At 41.0% G+C, this 27,865-nt stretch overlaps 1 protein-coding gene across 1 annotated transcript in view; it reads right to left on the bottom strand.

The window, feature by feature from the left end:
• Window positions 1–27,197, bottom strand: part of LOC121837866 — a 42,027-nt gene extending 14,830 nt beyond the window's left edge. The window contains exons 1-2 of the mRNA XM_042293720.1: window positions 27,157–27,197; window positions 26,389–26,997 (exon numbers count right to left, since the gene is read on the bottom strand). Coding sequence (XP_042149654.1) covers window positions 26,389–26,997; window positions 27,157–27,197 — 650 coding nt within the window. The remainder of the gene's footprint in view (window positions 1–26,388; window positions 26,998–27,156) is intronic.
• Between the last annotated feature and the right edge of the window lie 668 nt (window positions 27,198–27,865).

Here is a 27,865-nt window from a genome sequence, read left to right as displayed (position 1 = left end):
ATGAAGAGGAAGAAATACACGTTTAATGTGGCGAACTTGTGCCAAAAATAAAAGAGTACAACAGATAATAACAAAGCGTCGCGGGCGTCGAAGTCGGCGAAACCGCAGGATCGAGCGCTGGGGCGAGACTGACTCGACAAGGTCGCGGGCGGCCTCTTATCTAGAGTGCGCCGCTATCTCGAAGATTCGGCGAAAGCGGTTCGAGCGTCGCGTGATCGGGGCGAGAATGAACACACACTTTCTAGAAAACAAAAGCAGGGATAAATGATAGAAGTTACGTGCGGTACATGAATAAACGGGAACTTTCTGGAGGACCGTGACCGAGCGTTGCTTTCTCAGCCTTGCGCGCGGCAATATAATAAATGTTCCTTGTTTTTTTGTGTTTTTTTTTTTACTTTGCCCCTGCACTTGGGCTGTCTTCCTTATGATTCTTTCCCCATGGCCCAGACTGTATTTAGCATGTTGCTCCAGCAGCATGCAGCTTTTCTGCTTCGGCGATCTTGTTTAAAAACGGAGATACAAAAAATAGTATACATAACCTGCCAATTCATTTCAGACCATCAGCAGCATTTATTGTGCAAGATGTAAATCTATAGTGATGCTCCTGCAATTCTGACCATATTTCTTTATTTTCATATACCATCTGCGATTTGTGCGTTGCCTGCCCCGTCAACCATGCTTAAAATAATGGTTGAAGTTTCGCCTGTAGCTACAGGCCATACCTCAATAAAGGCATAAATTTACACTTCCCTACGAAAAACATGCCAAAAAAAGCTAGCGTCGTCACAGCCTCCACAGTGCGAGCGCGGCTAGTCGGGGAAAAATTCTCTCCTCGCCGTGACATCACCCCGGTTTGCCGTAAGGGGGGCGCCACGCGAACTTCTCGGGGCTAATCATAGAGTTATTATAATGTACGCTAGAGGTTCAACTGGCGCTAGTGTCTATGCGACTTCCGGGAGGCAAATTGAAGCAGACAGCAACCAGCCTACTTTTGCGGTGCTCCTGTGCATTCCTATGGGAAAACGCGCGTGATTGTTTTCTCTTCGCCGGAAAATAACACGAATAACTTTTCTTATTTCAGTTGTACCGGATAGTATGTATCTTTATTGATATGGTGAATGTGTAATTGCTTTAGTTACAGCATTTTTCCTTACTGCTGAACGATCTTAAACTTCGCTATATTTCAGGCCCAAACCTCTGTTCCATGGCAGGTATGTAAAAATGAGCGACGATTCTAGGCAAAATAGCAATCGAAAGGAATGTAAAGTGCGTTCAAGGTTCGCTAACATTCCGGAGGCACTCATATATTGCTAATATGCCCGTTCTGTCACTCACTATATGAAAATGACTCCGTCGTGCATCTTGACGATCTGTTAAAAAAATAAAGTACGTGGGCTGCGAAAGGTGTGTCTTTTCATTATTTCCTATGTCGGGCAGTTTTAATCAGGCACCTGTCCTCTGGCTTCCCCCTATTTGCAAAGATTTGGAGCGTGAGGCTGATGATTTGAGCCGAGAACAAGCATCTTCGCACATATTCACGAGCAGAAAGAATAAAGCAGTACTTATTTATTGCATTTCTGACTACTAGTATATTACGTGGCTTTAAATTTATTTTGATCGTCTGCATGCATAAGGAGTTACTTATCCAGTGTTACTGCGTAGTTCTTGCCATCTCTCTTGGTTTTTCACATGTAATTCGTTCGTTTTGGCAGGTATATCCCCCATGCTGGAAAGCGCCGACGCCGTGTTCGCGCTAACAGCGTCCGACAGTGCACATAAATACACGTACGAAGCGGTTTTAACACCGTTTTTCATGCCACGAATTTCGAATAAAAATGCTGTAACTGACCAGTTATTTCGTCCGCGTGACTGAGAAATGTTCCAATGTGCCTTGTACGTACAAATTATTCGTGATATTTGCTCTTATAATCGAGCGCAGAGAGAAAATGCACTCGCTTTTTTCCCATAGAAATGCATTACCGGAAGTCAATTTCTGACTGTTCGCTGCCTGCTTCAATGTGCAGCAGCACACTAGCGCCAGTTGAACCTCTAGCGTACATTATAATAACTCTATAGGGCTAATAGACCCGTTTATATTTATATAGGCGCCAAATCTTTCAGTAGGAGGGGGGATCACGTGACCTCGGGGAGAGAGAGAGAGAGAGAGAGAGAGAGAGGGGGGGGGGGGTCTTCTAGATTTAGTGGGGAATTTTTTCCGCTAAATTTAGCGATAAAATTTTTTCCGCTAGATTTAGCGGGGACAATTTTCCGCTAAATTTAGCGGCAAAAATTTTCCACTAAATTTAGCGGGGATTTTTTTTTTCGCAAAGTTTAGCGGGGAAAATATTCCTATAAATTTAGCGAAAAAAATATGCCGTCAAGTTTTCCGCTAGATTTAGCGGGGAAAACTTTCCGCTAGATTTAGCGGGAAATTTTTCCGCTAAATTTAGCGTAGAAATTTTTCTTCTACATTTAGCGGGGAACATTTTCCGCTAGATTTAGCGTGGAAATTTCTTTGCTAGATTTAGCGGGGAAATTTACCCATCATGCACCGCGCGGTTACGCCGACGGCGACGGCGACCGCGACGGCGACGTGGACGGCGACGCCGACGCCGCTCAAGCCGGAAACGGGCGCGTAAGAGCTGTGCTCTAAAAGGTGTACATACTATTTTCCGAATGTAATCCATATGGCGTTTATTTGAGCTCTCTATATATATAACACAAAACAAGGAGATAGAATCGATAAGAGTCCCGTTTCGACGACAGCGTTCGTTACCGCTGCCTCGGAAAAAAAGGAGATCGAGATGACAACGGGTAGAGATTAACCTCGAAAATTGAGTTCAGCGATCAAACTATTAATACGGGAAGAGTCCACAAGGGTCGCGCGGGCATATTTCATTCAGCAAGCCAGCCGGTCGTGGGCAGACGGCCTTGGCCAAGAACCGCCAGAGCGACGCTGCGCGGGAGCAGGTCGGAGTGCCTGCTAGGCCTATATTCTGACGAGCTCGCTTGGTAGGTGGGATCGTTGCCCTTGTAGATTTTCCTGAGTCTTTGCGGCTCCAACGTTCATGTTCGTTGCAAAAAAAAAAAAAAAGATTTTTTTTTTTTTGCTTGAAGTCGGGACGCGCGAGAAGAGCACGTAGAAAGATAAAAGTCCGTTGGTCGTCGCGGCCAAGTAAATGAGCAAAGCTGTCGGCCATGTTGATTTGATCGTAAAAAGTGTGTAAGACAGCTCCAGACCTATCGTAGGATTCCGTGGAAACCTGCGCAAAACTTACGATAATTTCGTTTCGCGAATACGAATTCGTTCTTGCGTTGTGTCGTAAGCACATTTTTGGCATAACGTCGTTTCGTAAATCTGGCCTTTGTTACTTGACCATTCCCGGGCGCTTCTCTTGAATGATTTAAAACTCGCCATTCCAAAGAAAAAAAAATATATATATACAACGGGCATGGTGGCAGAGCCCTTAGTGAAAACAGCAACAACGGACGATATAATCTTTGACGTTTCGGCCGGAGTCCTGCCTTCATCAGGAAGAAGTTTTACAGATGAACGCGGGTGTTATTTATACAATGCTACGGTCGAGTGCAAATTTCGGCGGGGGGACGATCGGAGCTTTGGTGAGAGAGAAGCGTAGGGCAGTTCTTATCCCGGTGAAGAAGCTTGGCGGTCGGGGCCAAGTTTCAAGGACGGCGGGATGACGGTTGTACCTTCTTGATATATATATATATATATATATATATATACAATAACAAACTAACCAACCGTACGAAAGGACACAGTGTTCAGAGTCCTATCGGGTGTAATACGAATTAAGCGGAACGGCGTCAACAACCACGGGTACAGGCGGGCGGCGTGGTGAAGGTCGGTGTCAGTCGTGCAACGCCGCACAGTTCGGATCCTCAATATGGCAAAGCTATTTGTAGTATCCAGAGTAGTGTTTCAGGAGCTTCTCGCTGATACCGCGGCGCCATATACTGTGGACACCCATACCCGGTCTCAGGGCTGAAAGTGAACGTCGCGACGACGACGGTTGTATCGGTGTGCGACGAGTTGGTGTTGGCCTAAAATCCTGAGCTTTACCAGTTGACGAGCCTCCTCGTCGCGCTAAGTGGTCAGTTGATCGTTGTAACTGTAAATAGGCCCGTGAGCAGGATGGGTTTGGGCGAGCTCGACGTAATTCTTTTGCTATGCACCACCTAAAGCCGGGCGCCCCTCCCCCCTCCCCCCCCCCCCCACACACACACACTGTTGAACGTTTACATACTATATACGGCAGCGCTTTGTCTCACATTTGGTGCTTGATGCCTATAAACAGGGTAATTATCTCAATCAGTTCGTTTACGTAAAAATCGATAATGTCCAAATCTCACATTACATTTATTCGTTTGCTCATTGCTTGTAGTCTAATAATAGCTACTGTGCTTTAAGCAAATGATGTATTGCGTGATGTGGGGCAGGAAGATGGATCTGCCCTCGGTTACCAGGGCTTCGTGAACGCCGTTTCAGAGAACGTTAGACTCGACAAAGAAGTTCGGGACCTCAGCAGCAGTCTCGAAGAGGAGGGCTTCTGACTTGGCATAACAAGTCAGATAATCTGTTGCCACGGTAATATAACGATCTTACGACGTTGTAGAGTAGACAGTTGGGCGGGCAGTGCGCTTGTCTGTCGTCTACGTGTTCCCCTTCTCTGTCCTTGTTTCTGTGTGCGCAACTGTAACTATGTTCAATAACGACGTTGACATAGGAAACGAACTTAGCAAATGCTTACAAATCTTCTGGAATGAGACTAATTTTAATACTCCAAACTTTCTCGAAAACACAAAACAATGATTGTTTTTGATGTGGGCGTATGAGTATAGCATCTACTGAGAGAGGATGATTTACCAAGTACAAAGCGCTAGTGCTGCAACCATACACGCTCTATTTTAAGCAAGGTTCTAAACCAGAACACAAGATAAATGCCAGAAATCATCTGTAACATTCCCGAATAGCGACTAATGATAAAATAAGAGTCTAATTGGAGAGGTTCGAAGCACGTGCTTCGGAATTAAGCCATGTGGCCTACCAACTGCAAAACACTGGCATAATATGAGGTCTTGGCTTTATGTGACAACATGTGAGGCAAAATGACACAAGCTCTTTGTTTATATTACTGGACTGGGTACTTCATTTACAATTACATTTGAGTTGAAAAAGGCTTTGGGAAGAGACGGAGTTTTAAACCCATCATAATGTGTTGTTGAGTGTTATTGAGTCGGTCTCGGCGTTTAGATATGCTATTCCCCTTTTCCTGCTTTGCCTGGTAATATATTGCTCGTATCATGCACACACGTCCTCTTGATTACCGTCGTCCTTCCACTTTGGATTTCAGTGGTGTAGACATGTTGGATGTATAGTATGTCGCAGAATTACATGTCAGTAACACACCGAGCTGCAAACTGCAGTACCATGAAACACCAACGTAAACATTTAGCACATAGGACTGCCCGCAGGTGCCACACAAAGTACTTGCTGCAGTGTCAGCAGTGATAACCTGTTTGCTTGAAAACTAACAGTCATTGTTGTTTGAGAAGCCGAAATGGCGCAAAGACGGGATTTTGGTGTTAAACAACAAAAACACATAACGCGTGCGTCAATTAGGATTTTAAAAAATTCCCAACCATAATCAGCTGCGCAGGCAGACAGGCGGGCAAGCGGGCGGGCGGGGGGCGGGCAGGCGGGCGAGCGGGCGGGCGGGCAAGCAGGCAGGTAGGCAGGCAGGCAGGCAAACAGGCAGGCGGGCGGGTGATGGGTGGGCAGCTTTGTGATCCTAACAAATACCACCCTGTGGGTTGAAAGTTCGCTTTGAGTTCTCACTGTTAGGGTGAAGAATTATCTGAAGCCTAATATACTGGTTGCTGCTCAATTTTCAATGGCTCCGCATACACGTAATGTTAAATAGTAATAATTGTTGGCTCCGATTATGGTTATCAAAAATATTCTTTCGAAAACGGCTTTCAGTTGGAGTTACTTTTACTGCCAGCCCTTGCGGCTGACCTTTTGTGCATCTACAGCTCCTCTCGTCCACCGATGCGCAGATAGCCATTTGAAGGTTGACATTATATTGTCTATTGAGGAAAAAAAAAGCTGCCAAAGTAAAAGGTTGCATTCTTTTCTACTGCGCAGAAAGATGTACTGATGTCAAGATAAGAAAAGGAGAAAACCAACAAGCACATATGTGTTTACTTGGACAAGTATTTCTGAAATGTTTAAAGTTCACTGCTTTGCTTTTTTCTGTAGTCTTCTGTTTGGTGGTTCTCCTTTGTTTGGATCCGTGGGACATAGAACTTGTTGAACTTTTTTTTTCAGGAAAATCAGTTATTTTGGCTTTAGTTATCTTAAACTAGAATGAACATATATATAGACAGGACAGTTCAGCATAATACGTTATCTTGTCTTTCGTGGTATACAATTGCTTTCCCTATTGTGTTAGCCCCCCCCCCCCTTTATTTATACTAAGATCTCAATCGACATAATAAAAAAAATACAGTAATTTTTGAATGGCGTATTTTGTAGCATACTTCTCAGAAGTAGTTATTCATTATGTGTTTTTAAAGCTCCGTGGAATATATATATTTTGGCCCAATATTGCTTGTTTAGATATTAACAGAGCCTCCAGTCCCAAAAAGTGTTCCGTCCGTCAGCGCTGGATTAGGAGGGGGAAGGGAAGGGGGGGAGGGGGGGGGAGGGGTTATGAAGTCTACATCCCAGGACCTCATCTCCTAGAGCAGAGGAAGGGGGCATAATATTCTAACTCACTTAGTATACAAAGCTCCGGATAATATAACCAAGAGCTTCACGTCTGAAGCGTGCAAACAGGACAAGAAGACCGGACCCATATTTAAATTATGTAACTTTGTTCAGCCCGATCGGTTTAGCCGATCTTGGGGAGCTGCAAAAGCAGGAACATTTCGGTACTCCGCGGGGGGGGGGGGGGGGGGGGGGGGCGCTTTTTATGAGGCGGTTCACGTTTGCTGGCGAATTTGTTTATTTATTTTAATAATTTGTGCCTTTATCTAACACTCTGTGCCACAGGCATTACTGATGGCAGAAGTGAGATAACAAGCAAAATAACAGTGGAAAATAACAATGGTTAAAGGGGTTTTGACACGTCAAAAAAGTTACTAAAAAAAGTTTTTTTTTAGTTTGTACCGAAAAACCTAGTTCCAGCCGCTGATTTCCCGGCGCACCCTCAGCGCGGCCCGTGGCAATAGCGGCGGCCGCCGCGATGGGGCGGCACGATTGACCGATCTAGTATCGTTTTAGAAACGGTCAAGAATCCCTAATACCGGGCGATATAGCCGGTTGAGACCCGACAAATTACCGGAAAACGGCGCCACTGGATATTGTATATCAGCGTGGCGTTGGCCGACCCGAGTGATGTTCCGCCGACATTGGCCAGATCACAGTAATAATGGCCCGATCGTTACGATCCAGCGCCAATATGGGCAGTGTCAGAATGATATTGGCCCGATGTCCCCCGATCCGACGCCAATACTGGCGCAATACTGTTTGCCGCCTAGAATTAGCTGCGTTTTTTTGTTGTTTTTGTTTTGCAAAGGGAGATGATTGATTGTGTGCGTGTTCTACAGAGAAGTACAAGCAAGGGCCGTTAAGAAGTGCGGATATTACTCGAGCAAATAGAGAAGTAGAAATGCCGGGGCTATGTGAGAAACTGGGTAGAAATAAAGTGTTTTAATTGATGCTACGCTAGCGGTGAGATTATAATTAACCCGATTAAAACGCACGGCTCTACCCTGAGTTAATTTAAGTAAGTTAGTAAGGTAGGTCGTACCGAAATCTCAGATGGAGGCTGACTACTCAATATTTCACAGCACTAATGTTTCATTAAGAAATAATTACAATAAAAAGGCCAGAGAAACATTACGGTTAAGATTACCAAGCATACATTTAGCGTCATTAACAAAACAATGAACATACAAAAGTTTAGGGCGCAAACGAGTTGGTGCTGCACTGTCAAGGAAAAGTTACCCGGATGGAAGTTTTAAAGGCTAATATTCAATTCAATTTGAATTCATCTTTATTCACTCCAGTTGGAGAAGAAGACAGGGAAAAAAGCTACATTGCGTAGCTGGACAGGTCCCTGGCTTCCATACAGACTTAAGCAAATTATTCGGCCCTTGCAAAAAAAAAAGGGCAGAGCATGATACAGCTTTTGATATCATGAACAGAACAGAAGTTCTAAAATTTTATTTTTTGTTAAAAAGCAATTGCCTAATTTGGTTATTTGACATATTTTCTACGTGAATATTGTTTTAATGAGTTAATTAATGGTAGATGGTGCAGTGCACTGGGGCATTTCAAATCCGTATTTGGTCCTGAGATGCGGCACTTTCCCGTGCTCTCAACTACGCGTATGAAAAAACGAAAAGTTTTTAACCAGCGAAGCTAGGTGAAGGAATGATTTTTTCTTATAATAAATACCATCTTTATATTTCTTAATTAATGTATGTGTATATAAGTAAAAACACGTGTTTCCTTAAGTTGGAGAATAAAATATCGGCATTACTATTATATGGCACATTGGCTACTAAACATATGATCTTTTTTTGTTTGATGTATAATCTGTCTAGGTTTAATTTTGTCGTATTGCCCTATACAAGCTATCAGTACTTTAAATGTGAAGCAAACAATCAGTTATATAAAGAATTCTTGGCCCTTTCTGGTAAACAAACACGATGTTTATCAAAAATACCTGTTGTTTTTAATAATTTAGAGATAACTTATTCTATATTTATTTATTTATTTATTAGTACCTTGAAGGCCCTAAAACAGGGCATTACACAAGGGATGGGCAGCTCATATTTGTAGGATAATAAGAAAAGCATATAAAGCCTATACACTCATGAACAACAAAACAAAAAGAATCAACAAAATATTAAAACAAAACATGACAAAAAGTTCATACACTTATGTTTAAAAAGTGCTAGTTCATTGTGGATTCTAAAAATTCGCCTAGCGCTTTTTTAAATACATCTATATTGCGAGCTGTGACTATGCTGTTAGGCAAAGCGTTCCATTCATTAATTGTAAAAGGTATGAAGGAGTTAGCGTAAGAAGTCGTGGGTGCATATATGGGTTGTATTTTACAGCTGTTATCTAATCTCGGAAAAAAATAAGTGGGAGGAGGAAATAGTTTATTTCTAATTGTTGGGTTATGGTGGTGAATCTTGTAAAACAGTGTCAAACGAAATATTTTCCGCCTTAAAGTGAGTTCAGGGAAGTTTGCTCGTTTACGTAGTTCAGACACACTGGTGTGAAAAGAATAATCAGAATAAATAAATCGTAATGCTCTTCTTTGGACACGTTCTAGTTCGTCTTTCAGATAAGTTTGCCTCGGAGACCATATGGATGCAACATATTCTAGTTTTGGGCGTACTAATGTTAGATATGCAATTTGTTTTACTTTAGGGGGTGCGAGTCTTATGTTCCGCCGGAGAAAACCGAGTGTGCTGTTTGCCTTATCAACAATGTGATTGACGTGGGTGGTCCATGTTAGATCCCTGGTTATATGAAGACCAAGATATTTGTAAATGAGGATGAACCGAGTATAATATCGTCAATGCTGTAGTTATAAGAAGACGGGGACAAAAGACGAGAAAAGGTGAGTACTTTGCATTTATCTTGGTTTAGTGACATCTGCCAATTATCACACCATTTTGCAGTGGATGACAAGTCAGCTTGCAGGGATGAGTGGTCGCTGGTGCTCGAGATAATACGGTAGATTACCCAGTCGTCTGCGAAAAGGCGGATGGTCGAAGAAACACAAAGAGGGAGGTCATTGATGTAGATTAAAAAAAAGGAGTGGTCCGAGCACGCTCCCTTGAAGAACGCCAGATGTTACGCTCATTTTGGCTGATGCTGAGTTATCAACAACGGTATATTGATAGCGATCAGAAAGAAATTCAGAAATCCAAGTAATAATGAAGTGGTCAATTTTTAATTGGTAAATTTTCATTATAAGGCGGTTATGTGGTACTCTATTATTTATTATAAGGCGGTTATGTGGTACTTCGAAAAGTCAAGAAAGATAGCCTCAGTTTGTTGTTTATGTTCCAAATTAGAATTAATGTTATGTACAAATTCGAGGAGTTGGGTCTCGCAAGACAATTCTTTCCTGAATCCGTGTTGGTTTACGGAAAGAAGGCCGTTCGATTCGATATATCTCATAACATTAGAAAATATGATATGTTCCAAGATTTTTGAAGGAATGCTGGTCAGTGATATTGGACAATAATTTAAGGGCGAATTTCGGTTTCCAGACTTATGTATGGGAAAGACGCGGATAATTTTCCAGTCATGGGGGACGATACCTGTCAAAAGGGATTCACGAAAAATGACGGTTAAAAACAGAGATGATGCATGCTTCGTATTTTTTAATATTTTTGAGTCGATGAGGTCATCGCCAGAACTCGAGGAAAGTTTCAGATTTTCAATTGCGTTGATAACTCCAGAATAGTCGATGGCAATGGTTTCCATGGACGGATGAATAAGGGCCGGAAGTAGCGGAATGTTGTTAAGATTTTCGTTAGCGAACACAGAACAAAAAAAGTTGTTTAGGCAATCAGCACACTGGTCGTCGGAGAGAACTAGACCTTCGTCATTGGTGAGAGCGAGAGGGGTGAACGGCTTAGGATTGATTACGTTCCAGAACTGTTTGGGTTTGTCGGTTAATACTTTTAATAGGTCAGTACCGTAAAATTATGATTTGGCTTTTGTAATTTCATATCTATATAATTTTTCGCATTTTTCATATTTACTTTGTATCTCTTTGTTTAAGGGCTTCTGTTTAGCACGCATGAATAATCTTTTTTTTCTTTATTGGCTAGTCGCTTGATTGCTTTAGTATACCAGGGGTTCTGACTATCTGCCTTGATGTTCACCAGAGGCACGTATTTATTCGCAAGGAATGATCACCTATTTTTAAAACGGAGCCAGTTTTCCTCAATTGAGTATCTATGGAACGCCTCCCTGAAAAACACATAAAATGACTCTAGTTCAGCGTTGATAGACTTGTAGCCGGCTTTGTTGTAATCCCTTTTTTTTTATGAAGAATACATTTGCGCAGAATAGGAAACGAAAAGTTAAAATGTGCAACGAGGTGGTCACTGGGCCCAGGTAGCAGTGAAAGGTTGTTGATCACATTTGGATCCGTAGATAAGCAAATATCAAGTGTGTTGCTACTGTGATCAGTGATTCGAGTCGGCTTACTAATCAGTTGTGTAAAGTTGAAATCCCAACACATATTGATGAAATATCTTGATTCCTTGTCATTTGCTATTAACTTATTCCAGTCGATGGAGGGGTAGTTAAAATCACCTAAAAGTATAAGCGTTGCTTTAGGAAATTTTAAGGATATATCACTGAGATACTCTTGTAATAAAGGTATAAAGGCATTATTACTGTCAGGTGGTCTGTAGCAGAGGCCAATGACTGTTTGAAAAGAATGTGATGAAAGGTATAACCAAACCATTTCTAAGCCCGGTGCAGTAGTCACTCGTTATACCGTCAGGCGGTTGTTCACAGCTATCAGTACTCCCCCACCCCGTTTGCAAATTCTATCACATCTATACAAATTGAAATTCATACACGAGGGGAAAACTTCAGAGTCATGAATGTCGGGGGTGAGCCATGTTTCGGTTAAAAGAACTATGTCAGCTTGCGTTGAGTCGATTAGAGAATACAAAGCATCGCGTTTAGATAATACACTTCTTATGTTCGTAAATAGAACAGAGTAAGCGTAGAACGAATCTTCGGTTCGTTTAGATGACGACGCAGAAGGGGCGAAGAAACATATTTTTTACTCTTGGGTTGCTATTCGTCCTTGGCAGTTACACATTGGTTAGCGTGATCATAAACAAAACAGGTGTTATCTACGTAGAGCTTATCATATCGAAGCTTAAATCGACAGTTTTTGGGTTTCACGTACGCGAGCAGTTTCCTCCTAGCGGTTCTATGTTCACCGGAAAATCTTCACCAACAGATAGGTTAGTACCCTTCAGTTTTACACCAGCAGAAAGAATGGCCTGTTTATGTTTGAAAAAGCAGAACTTTGCAATGATGGGCCTACATTTGTTGGGGTTGAATTGGCCTAGACAATGTGCTCTGTCTACGGCGAAGTCGTCTAGCACAATGCCAAGGTTTCCGGCACACATAGTTCAGGCAATCTGGTCTGACTCAGCCTAAGTTTCTGATTCCTTATCCTCCAGACCATAAAATAGTAAGTTAGACCGGCCTTGTGTCCGTTCCAACTCATGTATGCATTAAAGAACACACCTAGTATTTTTACCGTAGGAACAACTTGTATGGTAAATGTATCTAACTTAACTGGTGTACGGATTTTTACAGAAAGAACTTTTAGGGCGCAATAAAACGGCTTTTTTTTATTGCCATTGATTTTAACGAATTTAAAAGTGCCAACGAACTAAGCACGTTGATGAAATAATATTTATGTACATACGTTCCTTGAAAAAATACGCTCGTACCGTCCGCACTTTTTTATTATCTGCGCATTACGTGAAATATTTATGATGTCGTTAATATACAGGTTGAATAAAATGGTTTCCAACACACTTCCTTGTAGTACACATGGCTGTAGCTGTTTTAGATCAGAAAAGTGGCCATTGGCGTGAATGCTCTGAAAACGAAAGCTCAAATAACTTCTTATTAACGCCGCCTCATTTCCACGAATGCCATGATTGTAAAGTTTACTCATTAGTGCGTCATAATTTAACCGATCAAAAGCTTTCGAAAAGTCGATAAAAATTCCTACCAGTAAAATTTTATTTTCAAAGTTTTCAAAAAATTTAAAAAATATTTTTTCTCCAGATTTATAAACTATTGACACTTTTGCTGTTTGGATTTTTTAAAGAAAAATGCTGACTAAACTTTAATACCTATTGCAGTCACTCCCGGATATGATAAAAAAATTAAGCAGAAACCGCCATTTTACTCCGACCGCTAAAGAACAGAGAATAAAAACAATATCACCTGATTTTACTCCCATTTTAAACTGGAGTTCTCGAATGACAACACTCCACAAGACAAAGAGGGACTACTTACTATCTGCTCGCGCTTTAGGCAACGCCGAAGATTCTACTCATGCTCAGTCTCCTTGTTTTAGGTTGTTCCGAGAAGCTTGGCCCATAAAAAGAAATGCTGCATCAGACATCCGAAGTTTACGAGGAACGAACAGTGCATCGATTGAATAACGCTTTCGGTAAAGTGTTTGCTGTTCCCCCCCGGTTTGGAGGACGAAATACCACCTGATCCGAGCAGACAGCGCAATGGAAGTTGCTACTACGCATCTATCTAACTATCCTCCGTTTGAACCTACATCCGACTAGCAGAGCGAACACTACGAGCCATCCTAGCCCCTCCAGCTCTGGTTACTTAGCACGTGTTGCGCCCTCTGCGCGTTCCTCTCTCTAAAGTCAAGTGACACTCACACACTTTAGGATGCGCTCCGATAGCTCGTGGGATCCGCTGCGGTCGTTCGTAAGATGAAATGAACAGAACATTAATTGAACTCGTGTATTGGAGTGAATCATTCTGCATCTAGCATATCGCCCTCTCCATCTAAGCCGGTTCGTTTTCGTGGCTCATCCCCTGTGTCGCCGAGTCCGTACCAGCCCGGATCGACAGCTCAAACAGTATCTTAACTAGCAGAACCGTATCCGCTTCTTCCGGAACTTCTTCGCAAGCGCCACTTTTCAAGCCAATGGGGCACTGGGCGCATGTCACGTGCCCCTACGGTTCAGCATAACATGTGTCCGGAGTATAAATCCCCGTGACACCTATAAGCTCCCTGATTGGCTAAGCGGGCGTTTAGTGCCTTCTGCGGTTCGTTCGAGTGTGACGCAGGTTGGCACGTCACACTCGAACGGTTCAAGTTGGCACAGAATTTTGTGGCCGCCCTTTTGAATGCGAAGGCCAAGAAGAAAAAAAAAAAGAGCAGCGTAAAAGATTAATGGCCTTTCACTGCAACTTTTCAAAAATGTCGTCGTATATATATTTTGTTTCTTTGACTTTTGGAGTGGTGAAACTTTTTTTTTTTTATTATAGGAAGCGACTGTACTTTCAAGGGTTTGATATTTCGTGAATTTTGCTGATTGTTTGTTTCGGGAAGATCTCTCGGGCACAACGAAAGGTCTTGTATTTGTGTAAAATAGTGTACTAACTATGCCTGTAAAGGGGGAATATATTCGTGTAAAATAGGTGACATTCCATTCCGGCGTCTTCAGACCTCCATGACAGGGGTCGAAAATAAATTCTTGTTCGAGTATCGTTTGCATAAATTTAAGGGCCCCATGTATGTGTTTTGTTCCGTCTTTCAGATTCACAGGTTTCGAAGATGCCGCAGTGCTACGCATTCGGCTGCATTGTAATTTTGGAAATCCGAAAACTTACAGACTCCGCGACCATCCAACATTATCAGTCACACGTGTCGATTTCACCCCCGCCCCCTTCTTTATGTAATGCCCTGAAACGAGGGTCCTTAAAGGGATTCGAATAAAATGCTCAACATCCGGTTCTTCAAGTAGCAAATGTCTTAACTCCACTAGCACGTTATTTCTTGAGCAAAAAAAAATAGACATAAACGGTTGATGAATTTCCGCTGATTTTGTACTTAATAAGAGGTCGAAGACAAACGATTAGTTGATTTTTTTTAGACTCCTCCACGCTCAATTTCTACAGAAAAGGTTTTCATTAGGGAGACCGACTTGCTAGCTACATGTATTTAATAATAAATACTACTACTACTACTACTATTATTACTTCTACTACTACTATTATTACTACTACGGCTATTACTACTACTACTAAAACTAATATTTATTTATTCATAAGAGAAGAATTACCAAGTTCGGCTTCGCACCTGGTCAAAGCCGGCAAGGGCTTGTGGGACCAGATCCAGCAAGGGAAGAATCAAAGGGCGAGCTCGCATATTGTCACACAGTATGTAAAAATAAAAGAAGAGAAGAAAATTACACAAGAAATAATAATAATAATAATATTTATACGTGAGAGAAGAATTACCAAGTTCAGCTTCGGACCTGGTCAAAGCCGGCAAGGGCTTTTGGGACCAGATCCAGCAAGAGAAGAATCAAAGGGCGAGCTCGCATATTGTCACACAGTATGTAAAAATAAAAGGAGAGAAGAAAATTACACAAGAAATAATAATAATAATAATATTTATTCATGAGAGAAGACTTACCAAGTTCAGCTTCGGACCTGGTCAAAGCCGGCAAGGGCTTGTAGGACCAGATCCAGCAAGAGAAGAATCAAAGGGCGAGCTCGCATATTGTCACACAGTATGTAAAAATAAAAGAAGAGAAGAAAATTACACAAGAAATAATAATAATAATAATATTTATTCATGAGAGAAGAATTACCAAGTTCAGCTTTGGACCTGGTCAAAGCCGGCAAGGGCTTGTGGGACCAGATCCAGCAAGAGAAGAATCAAAGGGCGAGCTCGCATATTGTCACACAGTATGTAAAAATAAAAGAAGAGAAGAAAGTTACACAAGAAATAATAATAATAATAATATTTATTCATGAGAGAAGAATTACCAAGTTCACCTTCGGACCTGGTCAAAGCCGGCAAGGGCTTGTGGGACTAGATCCAGCAAGAGAAGAATCAAAGGGCGAGCTCGCATATTGTCACACAGTATGTAAAAATAAAAGAAGAGAAGAAAGTTACACAAGAAATAATAATAATAATAATATTTATTCATGAGAGAAGAATTACCAAGTTCAGCTTCGGACCTGGTCAAAGCCGGCAAGGGATTGTGGGACCAGATCCAGCAAGGGAAGAATCAAAGGGCGAGCTCGCATATTGTCACACAGTATGTAAAAATAAAAGAAGAGAAGAAAATTGCACAAGAAATAATTATAATAATAATAGTTATTTATGAGAGAAGAATTACCAAGTTCAGCTTCGGACCTGGTTCAAGCCGGCAAGGGATTGTGGGACCAGATCCAGCAAGAGAAGAATCAAAGGGCGAGCTCGCATATTGTCACACAGGATGTAAAAATAAAAGAAGAAGAAAATTACAAAGAAATAATAATAATAATAATATTTATTCATGAGAGAAGAATTACCAAGTTCAGCTTCGGACCTGGTCAAAGCCGGCAAGGGATTGTGGGACCAGATCCAGCAAGAGAAGAATCAAAGGGCGAGCTCGCATATTGTCACACAGTATGTAAAAATAAAAGAGAAGAAAATTACACAAGAAATAATAATAATAATAATATTTATTCATGAGAGAAGAATTACAAAGTTCAGCTTTGGACCTGGTCAAAGCCGGCAAGGGCTTGTGGGACCAGATCCAGCAAGAGAAGAATCAAAGGGCGAGCTCGCATATTGTCACACAGTATGTAAAAATAAAAGAGAAGAAAATTACACAAGAAATAATAATAATAATAATATTTATTCATGAGAGAAGAATTACCAAGTTCAGCTTCGGACCTGGTTCAAGCCGGCAAGGGATTGTAGGACCAGATCCAGCAAGAGAAGAATCCAAGGGCGAGCTCGCATATTGTCACACAGCATGTAAAAATAAAAGAAGTGAAGAAAATTACACAAGAAATAATAATAATAATAATATTTATTCATGAGAGAAGAATTACAAAGTTCAGCTTCGGACCTGGTTCAAGCCGGCAAGGGATTGTGGGACCAGACTTAGCAAGAGAAGAATCAAAGGGCGAGCTCGCATATTGTCACACAGGATGTAAAAATAAAAGAAGAGAAGAAAATTACACAAGAAATAATAATAATAATAATATTTATCCGTGAGAGAAGAATTACCAAGTTCAGCTTCGGACCTGGTCAAAGCCGGCAAGGGATTGTGGGACCAGATCCAGCAAGAGAAGAATCAAAGGGCGAGCTCGCATATTGTCACAGAGTATGTAAAAATAAAAGAAGAGAAGAAAATTACACAAGAAATAATAATAATAATAATATTTATTCGTGAGAGAAGAATTACAAAGTTGAGCTTTGGACCTGGTCAAAGCCGGCAAGGGCTTGTGGGACCAGATCCACAAAGAGAAGAATCAAAGGGCGAGCTCGCATATTGTCACACAGTATGTAAAAATAAAAGAAGAGAAGAAAATTACACAAGGAATAATAATAATAATAATATTTATTCATGAGAGAAGAATTACCAAGTTCAGCTTCGGACCTGGTCAAAGCCGGCAAGGGACTGTGGGACCAGATCCAGCAAGGGAAGAATCAAAGGGCGAGCTCGCATATTGTCACACAGTATGTAAAAATAAAAGAAGAGAAGAAAATTGCACAAGAAATAATTATAATAATAATAATTATTTATGAGAGAAGAATTACCAAGTTCAGCTTCGGACCTGGTTCAACCCGGCAAGGGATTGTGGGACCAGATCCAGCAAGAGAAGAATCAAAGGGCGAGCTCGCATATTGTCACACGGATGTAAAAATAAAAGAGAAGAAAATTACACAAGAAATAATAATAATAATAATATTTATTCATGAGAGAAGAATTACCAAGTTCAGCTTCGGACCTGGTCAAAGCCGGCAAGGGATTGTGGGACCAGATCCAGCAAGAGAAGAATCAAAGGGCGAGCTCGCATATTGTCACACAGTATGTAAAAATAAAAGAGAAGAAAATTACACAAGAAATCAATCAATCAATCAATCAATCAATCAATGTTTTTATTGAAGTGCCCAGGAACAACCTTGCGGTCTTAGTACAGGTGCACTCAGGAAACATGAAAAACAACACTACACACAACAAACAAACAGTAAGCAATAAAACACTTAAAAAAGGTCACATATGTCACATAAACTCGCTACGCTATACCACCACGATAGCGAGAGGAAAGGAAAGCGAGAGTATAAAAATTGGTTCTGAGCAACTTAATCAGGTGCAAAAAATGGGAAGCCAAATTTAGGTGAGGAACTTTAGCGCTCTGATGAACTCCGGTGTGTTATTGTTAAATATATCAATAGAGTCTGTAAAAGAGGAATTGTAGGTGTGCCCAATTCTCGACACGGGGTCGTGAAGATTAGTTACGGGAGCATTGTAGAAGGATGCATTTTGCCTTGTAGTTTTTACGGGAATTTTCAAACGCACATTTGATATCAATGATGCGCAGTCAGTGATGCCATGAATAAGTTTGTACAGAAATAGGATGTCGGCATGTTCTCTCCTACGTCGCAGGGTGGGCAATGCCAAGCTATGTTGGACTGGGACTGCTGGATCATCGTTTGAGGTGGACGCATTGCGCGACGAGAAACGATGTCTGTAGATACATAAGAACTTATTCTGAACACGTTCGATTCTAGCCGAGGTTGTCGCGCAGATTCCATTCCATACAACAGAGGCATACTCGACGTGTGGTCGACATAAAGCACTGTACAGTGTCACAAAAGTACTAGGGTTATTAAACTCTTTAGTAATGCGGCACGTGATACCAAGCGTACGTAAAGCTGAGCTCACAATATGGTCAACATGACTCGAAAAGCGTAATGTACTATCAAATACAACTCCAAGGTCTTTGATTTCATACACACGTGTCAAAAGAACTGACTGAATGTCAGAAACTGAATAATAATAATAATAATATTTATTAATGAGAGAAGAATTACAAAGTTCAGCTTTGGACCTGGTCAAAGCCGGCAAGGGCTTGTGGGACCAGATCCAGCAAGAGAAGAATCAAAGGGCGAGCTCGCATATTGTCACACAGTATGTAAAAATAAAAGAAGAGAAGAAAATTACACAAGAAATAATAATAATATTAATAATATTTATTCATGAGAGAAGAATTACCAAGTTCAGCTTCGGACCTGGTTCAAGCCGGCAAGGGATTGTAGGACCAGATCCAGCAAGAGAAGAATCAAAGGGCGAGCTCGCATATTGTCACACAGCATGTAAAAATAAAAGAAGTGAAGAAAATTACACAAGAAATAATAATAATAATAATATTTATTCATGAGAGAAGAATTACAAAGTTCAGCTTCGGACCTGGTTCAAGCCGGCAAGGGATTGTGGGACCAGACTTAGCAAGAGAAGAATCAAAGGGCGAGCTCGCATATTGTCACACAGGATGTAAAAATAAAAGAAGAGAAGAAAATTACACAAGAAATAATAATAATAATAATATTTATTCGTGAGAGAAGAATTACCAAGTTCAGCTTCGGACCTGGTCAAAGCCGGCAAGGGATTGTGGGACCAGATCCAGCAAGAGAAGAATCAAAGGGCGAGCTCGCATATTGTCACAGAGTATGTAAAAATAAAAGAAGAGAAGAAAATTACACAAGAAATAATAATAATAATAATATTTATTCGTGAGAGAAGAATTACCAAGTTCAGCTTCGGCCCTGGTCAAAGCCGGCAAGGGATTGTGGGACCAGATCCAGCAAGAGAAGAATCAAAGGGCGAGCTCGCATATTGTCACACAGTATGTAAAAATAAAAGAAGAGAAGAAAATTACACAAGAAATAATAATAATAATATTATTTATTTATGAGAGAAGAATTACCAAGTTCAGCTTCGGACCTGGTCAAAGCCGGCAAGGGATTGTGGGACCAGATCCAGCAAGAGAAGAATCAAAGGGCGAGCTCGCATATTGTCACACAGTATGTAAAAATAAAAGAAGAGAAGAAAATTACACAAGAAATAATAATAATAATAATATTTATTCATGAGAGAAGAATTACAAAGTTGAGCTTTGGACCTGGTCAAAGCCAGCAAGGGCTTGTGGGACCAGATCCGCAACGAGAAGAATCAAAGGGCGAGCTCGCATATTGTCACACAGTATGTAAAAATAAAAGAAGAGAAGAAAATTACACAAGGAATAATAATAATAATAATATTTATTCATGAGAGAAGAATTACCAAGTTCAGCTTCGGACCTGGTCAAAGCCGGCAAGGGATTGTGGGACCAGATCCAGCAAGGGAAGAATCAAAGGGCGAGCTCGCATATTGTCACACAGTATGTAAAAATAAAAGAAGAGAAGAAAATTGCACAAGAAATAATTATAATAATAATAGTTATTTATGAGAGAAGAATTACCAAGTTCAGCTTCGGACCTGGTTCAACCCGGCAAGGGATTGTGGGACCAGATCCAGCAAGAGAAGAATCAAAGGGCGAGCTCGCATATTGTCACACAGGATGTAAAAATAAAAGAGAAGAAATTACACAAGAAATAATAATAATAATAATATTTATTCATGAGAGAAGAATTACCAAGTTCAGCTTCGGACCTGGTCAAAGCCGGCAGGGATTGTGGGACCAGATCCAGCAAGAGAAGAATCAAAGGGCGAGCTCGCATATTGTCACACAGTATGTAAAAATAAAAGAAGAGAAGCAAAATTACACAAGAAATAATAATAATAATAATATTTATTCATGAGAGAAGAATTACAAAGTTCAGCTTTGGACCTGGTCAAAGCCGGCAAGGGCTTGTGGGACCAGATCCAGCAAGAGAAGAATCAAAGGGCGAGCTCGCATATTGTCACACAGTATGTAAAAATAAAAGAAGAGAAGAAAATTACACAAGAAATAATAATAATAATAATATTTATTCATGAGAGAAGAATTACCAAGTTCAGCTTCGGACCTGGTTCAAGCCGGCAAGGGATTGTAGGACCAGATCCAGCAAGAGAAGAATCAAAGGGCGAGCTCGCATATTGTCACACAGTATGTAAAAATAAAAGAAGAGAAGAAAATTACACAAGAAATAATAATAATAATAATATTTATTCATGAGAGAAGAATTACAAAGTTCAGCTTCGGACCTGGTTCAAGCCGGCAAGGGATTGTGGGACCAGACTTAGCAAGAGAAGAATCAAAGGGCGAGCTCGCATATTGTCACACAGGATGTAAAAATAATAGAAGAGAAGAAAATTACACAAGAAATAATAATAATAATAATATTTATTCGTGAGAGAAGAATTACCAAGTTCAGCTTCGGACCTGGTCAAAGCCGGCAAGGGATTGTGGGACCAGATCCAGCAAGAGAAGAATCAAAGGGCGAGCTCGCATATTGTCACAGAGTATGTAAAAATAAAAGAGAAGAAAATTACACAAGAAATAATAATAATAATAATATTTATTCGTGAGAGAAGAATTACCAAGTTCAGCTTCGGACCTGGTCAAAGCCGGCAAGGGATTGTGGGACCAGATCCATCAAGAGAAGAATCAAAGGGCGAGCTCGCATATTGTCACACAGTATGTAAAAATAAAAGAAGAGAAGAAAATTACACAAGAAATAATAATAATAATAATATTTATTCATGAGAGAAGAATTACAAAGTTGAGCTTTGGACCTGGTCAAAGCCTGCAAGGGCTTGTGGGACCAGATCCACAAAGAGAAGAATCAAAGGGCGAGCTCGCATATTGTCACACAGTATGTAAAAATAAAAGAAGAGAAGAAAATTACACAAGGAATAATAATAATAATAATATTTATTCATGAGAGAAGAATTACCAAGTTCAGCTTCGGACCTGGTCAAAGCCGGCAAGGGATTGTGGGACCAGATCCAGCAAGGGAAGAATCAAAGGGCGAGCTCGCATATTGTCACACAGTATGTAAAAATAAAAGAAGAGAAGAAAATTACACAAGAAATAATAATAATAATAATATTTATTCGTGAGAGAAGAATTACCAAGTTCAGCTTCGGCCCTGGTCAAAGCCGGCAAGGGATTGTGGGACCAGATCCAGCAAGAGAAGAATCAAAGGGCGAGCTCGCATATTGTCACACAGTATGTAAAAATAAAAGAAGAGAAGAAAATTACACAAGAAATAATAATAATAATATTATTTATTTATGAGAGAAGAATTACCAAGTTCAGCTTCGGACCTGGTCAAAGCCGGCAAGGGATTGTGGGACCAGATCCAGCAAGAGAAGAATCAAAGGGCGAGCTCGCATATTGTCACACAGTATGTAAAAATAAAAGAAGAGAAGAAAATTACACAAGAAATAATAATAATAATAATATTTATTCATGAGAGAAGAATTACAAAGTTCAGCTTTGGACCTGGTCAAAGCCGGCAAGGGCTTGTGGGACCAGATCCAGCAAGAGAAGAATCAAAGGGCGAGCTCGCATATTGTCACACAGTATGTAAAAATAAAAGAAGAGAAGAAAATTACACAAGAAATAATAATAATAATAATATTTATTTATGAGAGAAGAATTACCAAGTTCAGCTTCGGACCTGGTCAAAGCCGGCAAGGGATTGTGGGACCAGATCCAGCAAGAGAAGAATCAAAGGGCGAGCTCGCATATTGTCACACAGTATGTAAAAATAAAAGAGAAGAAAATTACACAAGAAATAATAATAATAATAATATTTATTCATGAGAGAAGAATTACAAAGTTGAGCTTTGGACCTGGTCAAAGCCGGCAAGGGCTTGTGGGACCAGATCCAGCAAGAGAAGAATCAAAGGGCGAGCTCGCATATTGTCACACAGTATGTAAAAATAAAAGAAGAGAAGAAAATTACACAGGAAATAATAATAATAATAATATTTATTCATGAGAGAAGAATTACCAAGTTCAGCTTCGGACCTGGTTCAAGCCGGCAAGGGATTGTAGGACCAGATCCAGCAAGAGAAGAATCAAAGGGCGAGCTCGCATATTGTCACACAGTATGTAAAAATAAAAGAAGAGAAGAAAATTACACAAGAAATAATAATAATATTAATATTTATTTATGAGAGAAGAATTACCAAGTTCAGCTTCGGACCTGGTCGAAGCCGGCAAGGGATCGTGGGACCAGATCCAGCAAGAGAAGAATCAAAGGGCGAGCTCGTATATTCACACAGTATGTAAAAATAAAAGAAGAGAAGAAAATTACACAAGATATAATAATAATAATAATATTTATTCATAATAATAATAATAAATAATAATAATAAATTTTTTATTTCACGTATTTCATAACAACATACAAGAATGCGGGTCCGTCGAAAGCCAAAAGAGGCTTGTGGGACTGGACCCAGCAGCGGCGTGAAGAAAATCAAATTCTGACGCTTGATTACAAAAAACAAACAAAACACTTAAAAAAAACAATTCCAAGACTATGCATAAATAACTCTTAAAAAATTACTGACATGTAATCATACACCACAATAAATACACTAAAGGGGATTAAGAACGGATGGCCACGGAATACACTCTTTGACCACAAAAAATCTTCTATTCAAGAACTGGGAAGTGTGAAAACAAAAAAAAAGAAAAAAAACACGAGATGCACAAAAAGGACATGTTCAGAAGCAGGATATTTAGCGAATTGTTTTTAGTTGTTTTTTCAACTGACGCTTTGACCTGAGTTCCAAGAAGGACTCTGACAATGTATTGAAAAGTTCAGGGACATAGAAAGAGCGCATACGTTTTCCATACTTTGTGTATACACGAGGAATGAAAAATCGTTCACTTTCTCTTAAGTTGCGCTGCAGGACACGGGGCGTTTTGAAAGGGCTGTGCCAATAGTGTTTGTCAATTACACATCTTTTATAAAGTGCTGAAAAACGCGGGAGACACAACGAAGAAAACAACTCTTCACTTGGCAGATCAAAAGAGGTGTACGCTACGCTTTTTAAAAGACTTTTTAAGATGCTATCTATTTTGTGATACCAGAGCATGGAACAATTCGCATAAATAGTAATTCCGTAACGTAACAGGCCGTAGGCTAAGGCATTGACTATCATTTTTCGGACAGACAGCGGTAAAAACGTTTTTGTAGTATATAACATACAAGATACACTCCTTAACTTTTTGGCTATGTAGCTGAGGTGTGAATTCCACGATAAATCGCTATCAAAGAAAATGCCTAAGTACTTTGTTGTGTTTACATATTCAAGAGAAATACAGGAGCAGTGAGTACATTTCGACGAGTGCAATATAAAAGGAATATCAAGGCTTTTGCGTTTCGACGGACTACTGAAACACATAATTTTTGTTTTCTGAACATTTATTTTAATAAGATTTGCTTCGAACCAGTCCATAACTTTGGTCGAATTCTCTTGCAATGATACAGTCGCACTGCTCAGATTTAAGTGTCTAGATACTAGCAGCGCATCATCAGCGTACTGATATATTTCGCACCCGGATATAGTTTTAGAAAGGTCATTGACATATAAATTAAACAAAAGGGGGGCTAAAACAGAGCCCTGCGGTACACCAGCTTTCAAAAGCACTTTGGCACTCCGGCTATCACACACGGAAACTTGCTGTGTGCGGTTCGTTAAAAAGTCTTTGAGTAAAGAAAAAAATGGTCCCCTGAAACCATAGTCGAATATTTTTTTCATTAGTATCTTTTGGCTAATGGAGTCGAATGCCTTTGAGACATCAAGAAAGAGGGCACAGGCATATTTGTTATTTTCAAAAGTTCCATGCAAAGTGTCCACGAGTTCTTCGAGTAAAGAATCTGTTCCACGTCCAGCAACAAAGCCGTACTGACACGGCGATAGCATATTAAACTTTCCAAGAAACGCGGTCATTGTTCTGAAAATATGCTTTTCTAGTACTAATGCTAAACATGGTAAAATCGAGATAGGCCTATAACTTTCAACGCTATCACGTGCACCACCTTTGTAAAGGGGCCGAACAATGGCACTTTTCAGGCCACCGGGAATGATACTAGAATTTATAACCCCGTTTATGATGTATAGCAAAACTGTGCTCAGCGCTTCAAAATTACGTCGTAAGTCGCTGAGACGAATATTATCTGAGCCGGGCGCCTTATTGGGTTTAAAGCTAAACAAAATCAAGCGTAACTCTTCGATTGTCAGGTTCGGTAAAAATGCAGAATGTAAAGAAGGACACTCTAGATTAGTCGGGGTCACGGTTTCGTCGCGCGCTACACCCGAGACTGAAGCAAAGAAGCGATTAAATTTATCAGTTATAGATGACACATGTGCGCCAAAGTTTTTTTTAATCGTGTCATCGATCGACGATTTAGACGAGCATCCCTTCACTTCGTTAACCAGGGACCAGGTTTTTGCGACGTCATGTCGGGAGCGGAAAAACGTTTCATTAAAGTGTTGGCGCTTCTTAGAACGTACAAGGGCATTTACACGATTTCTAAGGCTTTGGTACTGTAACCTTAGCTCTTGGTTTTCAGGGAAACGGCGACATCGTGCCCATAAAGTATCTTTTTCTTTGATTGCAGAAAGAACATTTGACGTTAGCCAAGGATGATTTTTCCGCCTTTTTCTTATCGTAACATGTTTTGTGCTTTGATCTCTAAAGTTCAAAAGAATTTCACAAAGATTTAAGTAGGCACCATGATAATCATTGTTCTCGATTAAGGCATTCCAGTCATAAGTGGAAATTAGACTGTCAAGACGACGTGAATCGACAATGTTTACTTGTTTGGGTTGTTCTACCTTCTCAGGAGCGACAGCGAAATTAATTCGACAGGCCACGAAATAATGGTCCGCTAATTTCTGTGCGATAACGGCGGAGTCTACAGGTACCCCTGAATTTCTAATGTTAATATGATCAATGCATGATATAACGAGGTTGCCAGACATATATTCTTCTCTGGTAGGGATGTTAATAAGGTTTTCAATACCATGATTTGCAAGAATATTTAAGTAATTGCAGACAACAGATATCGATGGCTTCAAGATATCAATGTTCAGATCCCCTACAAGACACAACTTACCTGTAGGCACCATGTTTCCTAGAGTCATGTTCAGTTCATCTAAATAGTTAGAAACATTTTCCGATGGGGGTCGATAAAATGCCAAAAAGGAAATAACAAAATCACCTTTACTGAGTTTCAAAGATAGACACTCTGCATAGTTAAACGATACCCCCGACTCCACTGCTAACCAAGATTTTTTAACATACACAGCTATCCCTCCTCCCCTAGATGCACTACGCGTCAGAAAGAACGCCTCAAATTCGGGAAAAGAAAACTGACCGCGCGAAATTCCAACGTCCCAAACGTTTATTTCTGTTAAGACAAAAACGTCGACAGTATTTTCAAGTGCATGCACAACTAGTTGAAACTCATCCCAGTACTTCCTAATACTTCTGATATTTATATGTAAAACGGTAAGTGCGCTAGCACTAGGTGGAAAGGAGTCAAGAAACGAAGGAAAATCAGCGCTCAGTATTGTGTCTTCCATTTCTACACCATTTTTTCTAAGTCTCTAGCGCTAGCGATCCTCACCACTAATGCGTTTTCGTCCTTTTTCGCGAAGATTGTGGCATTTTTCACCCAAACGAATTTGTAAGCTTTTTCCCTGCCCTTAGTTCTCGCCTGCCAGAAGAGGTCCTTGTTTGCTCGTGTAAGGTTGTCATTGAAATATACTTTTTGTTGGCTTACGGACCGAGGAAGCGTGGCCAACTTCTTCCGAGCACTCATCCACTTTTCTTTTACAGACGTCGAGTAGAACTGAACCAAAATGGGGGCCGCCCCCTCGCGCCTCGAGCGCAGGCGGTGGCAAGCCACCACTTCGGCAGGATGGTGTCTACCGATGTTCAGTTTCTCGGCAAGGTCTTCGATAACTACCTTCACATCTTCGTCATCTGTGATAGGAATGCCATGAATTTCCATGTTGCACCTCCTACTGTATTGTTCAGTGGAGTTTAGGTTTGTCTGTAGTTGTTCGATCATAGAAGTTTGATTGGACACTGTGGCTTGTAGCGCTCCAACTTCTGATCGCAGTAGTTTTACTTCTTGATCGTTCTGCTGAACAAGCTTCATCATGGATTCACATTTGCGAACAGAATCTTGAAGACTCGAGATCGTTACCTTCATTGCATCAACAGATGGCTTCAATAACAAAAGGTCGTCTACTTTTGCCGGGAGGTCACAGAGCCGGTCCACGTTTGCTTTCAAAGTGTGAAGAAGCTCAAGTTTTTGGCTTATTGCGGCAAGTTGCGCGGACACGGTATCTTCATGCGATGCTGACGCAGCCTCCTCGCTGACGCCTAATCTGCTTTCACGCAATCGGCACGTGCGTCAGACACATTTTTCGCGTTTCCCGGTTCCCATTGATCTGAAAGTTCTGTCCGAAATGCCGGAGCAGGCATCAAGATGATATACGTGATTACAAGAGCAGCCTTTCATAAAAGCCCCGTCAGTTGGTACAGACGTAAAACATACAATGCAATCTGTGGTGTTTGCATTAGCCATGACTTAGACAAAAATACTTTCAGGCACAGACAAAAATTCAGTTCCCAATAACAGATTTCACAAGAAGAAGCTTTCAATACACCAAAAAGAAATATAATTCAAGTCACATTTGTTGCAGTCGGCGGCGTACACAGAAACAAAAAAACTAGGAAATTATGGCTATGAAAACAAGACTCTCACCTGCCAAAAAACGGCAAAGTTAGTTCTCTGTGGGTGACAGGCCGCCGACTGCGCCGACGAAAGGCCTCGGATCCGTTCTTATGGGCGCCAAATCCGGTTGCCCGGATGATGAAATGATGCTCGTCCACGTGGTCCTGGTCTTTGTCGACGCACGCTGCGTCAGAAGTCCCTCACGCGCCGGCAGCTGGGAGCGACGATGACCGCGCTCAAAACCAGACAGTGCCGGTACGGTGGAGGCAATCTGTTCTGCCAAAAAACGGCAAAGTTAGTTCTCTGTGGGTGACAGGCCGCCGACTGCGCCGACGAAAGGCCTCGGATCCGTTCTTATGGGCGCCAAATCCGGTTGCCCGGATGATGAAATGATGCTCGTCCACGTGGTCCTGGTCTTTGTCGACGCACGCTGCGTCAGAAGTCCCTCACGCGCCGGCAGCTGGGAGCGACGATGACCGCGCTCAAAACCAGACAGTGCCGGTACGGTGGAGGCAATC

Source organism: Ixodes scapularis, unplaced genomic scaffold (genome assembly GCF_016920785.2).
Source record: "Ixodes scapularis isolate PalLabHiFi unplaced genomic scaffold, ASM1692078v2 PGA_scaffold4__175_contigs__length_147842914, whole genome shotgun sequence".
Taxonomy (NCBI): domain Eukaryota; kingdom Metazoa; phylum Arthropoda; class Arachnida; order Ixodida; family Ixodidae; genus Ixodes; species Ixodes scapularis.
The sequence above is the reverse complement of the archived record's forward strand: the minus strand, read 5'-3'. Positions and strand labels throughout refer to the sequence as shown.